Source organism: Cyprinodon variegatus, unplaced genomic scaffold (genome assembly GCF_000732505.1).
Source record: "Cyprinodon variegatus isolate N-32 unplaced genomic scaffold, C_variegatus-1.0 Scaffold908, whole genome shotgun sequence".
Classification (NCBI taxonomy): Eukaryota; Metazoa; Chordata; class Actinopteri; order Cyprinodontiformes; family Cyprinodontidae; genus Cyprinodon; species Cyprinodon variegatus.
This window is the reverse complement of record NW_015151361.1, coordinates 64,005-66,021: the sequence shown is the minus strand read 5'-3', so window position 1 is coordinate 66,021 and position 2,017 is coordinate 64,005. Positions and strand designations below refer to the sequence as shown.

The 2,017-nt window shown below is 38.0% G+C and overlaps 1 protein-coding gene across 1 annotated transcript in view; it reads left to right on the top strand.

Moving 5' to 3' along the window:
• The window catches only part of mink1 (misshapen-like kinase 1), a 46,363-nt gene that overhangs the window by 31,664 nt on the left and 12,682 nt on the right, over nt 1-2,017 (top strand). Inside the window, exons 20-22 of the mRNA XM_015398045.1 lie at nt 572-595; nt 983-1,134; nt 1,180-1,207. Of these exons, the coding sequence (XP_015253531.1) occupies nt 572-595; nt 983-1,134; nt 1,180-1,207 (204 nt within the window). The remainder of the gene's footprint in view (nt 1-571; nt 596-982; nt 1,135-1,179; nt 1,208-2,017) is intronic.

The window sequence follows — 2,017 nt, the reverse complement described above, 5'->3', positions numbered from 1 at the left end:
TAAAATTAGAGATCGGCCGTTACAGGTTCTTTAATGATACTGATTTTTTTATTTGACATAATTCCGCCAATTTTTGGAGCAGTTATTTATTTGAAGTAGATGTTGCTTTTTCTTCCTCCATTTAGAGGGTAAAATGAAACGATAACAAATGTTGCACAGCTCTCAATTTAAATAAATAAAAACACATTTATGAACAAATCAAGCAAAAAATGAATGTATATAAAAAATATAGGGAATGCCTCTATCGGCCATTACAAGAAAAATACACTAATACCAGCTTAAATATAGGCCCAGCTTAAATATAGGCCAGGTGGTGTATTTGTTTAGCTCTAATTGAAACATTATTTTTTCTGGAACTGTAGCGACATTTTACATGTAGAGTAACCCTCCTGTTTTATTATAGAACTATATTATACAGAAGGAGTGTTGTCTTAAATAATCAGGGCCTCAGTGTTTATTGTGTCCCATGTGTGAGAACTGCTTACTATAACACTTTTGGCACCTTTGCTTTCACTGCTCACGTTTCTCCTCTCCTTAACTCCCGGGTTGTTGGCTTTACCTCATTGTGCAGAGCTACAAGAGAGCTATAGGGGAGGTCAGTAGCACTGTGTCCGTGTGTTGATCAAAGCTTTGCAAGTATGCATGCATTTCTTTTGCTGGTAAATGTTCACCCAGATGTGATTAAACTCCCGCCACAGGCTACATTCTTTGGGTTTATCAAGGTTTTGTTCATTACCTGAAAAATTGTAATCTCAGCAGCATTTTGCTCCTTTTCTTAAATTGTTTAACTTTTTTTTTTTTTATTCCAGCTTTTTGTAAACTTCCATTCAATATCTCTGTTACGTCTGCTTGTCATTAATTTGTTTTATTGATTACTGTTGTAAGCATGTGCATGTTCTCTTGGACGTTTTTTTATTTTATTTTTTAGGTTGTATTGCTAAGAGTTTTAAGTCTTTTATGTAAATTATGATTGTGTGTGCAGGACCATGGTCTCTATGCTAAGGAGCGTGCTGAGGAGCCACCACGACCCCCAGTTAAGGCCAACGATTACTCCTCCTCTTCAGAGAGCAGCGAGAGTAGTGAAGAAAGCGAGAGCGGCGAGGGGCCAGAGGAGGAAGAAAGTCCAACAGATCGGTAAAATAAGAGATAACATTCTCATAAGCTCTTCTGAACATTCAGGAAGCTAAACACTGCTAGGGATTTTCAGGTCTTATCCCAGGGGATAATCTGAAGGTTTCTTTTCAGATGACCCGTGTTAGAAGTCCTTAACTCCAGATACCCCGATAGGACTGCTGTTTGAGAGTCAGAGTTTTTTTTCAATAGTAGCTTGATATCACATAGAGATCATTCACCGTTCTTCCTTTTGACAATATAACAACAAATTAAACGAGTAACCCCTGGATACTGGCATGCCAGTTGCAGTTGTAGTGACTGATAGTTCTGTCATCAGCCAATACCAATGTAATTATAATTGCAGAGTTGCATTTTATTTATATATATATATATATATATATATATATATATATATATATATATATATATATATATATATATACTGATGCTTCTAAGTAACAACAAATGTAGTATTTTACTGAAAAACTAGGTTTGGATAACAGCCGACTGATTGCGTAAAGGGCAGATTATACTTCTGCAGCCACACACATCAAATGTCGCTTGCATCTGGTTGCAAACCAGTTTTGCTGGTATACTTCTGCAACATTGGTCTGGAATTTGTCGGGACGCACAGCAGTTTCCTGCCAAAGCACAAGGGGGAGCCTATTCAAGAACTAGCGAGAACTTCTTCGGCGGCGCCAGCGGGAATGTTTATTTTCCAAAACAACATGTGTGAGGCATCGTATAAGTGTTGTACTTCCGAACCTCCTCGATCAACCTTTTTGTCATGGTTATTCATTCCTCAGTTTTTAAAAATGGTGCTCCCCGGCACTGAATTGAGAAGGACAGACAGCCGGAAAGGCATACCAAGGACCAATCACAGCTGCTTTTTGTCTGCGCACTT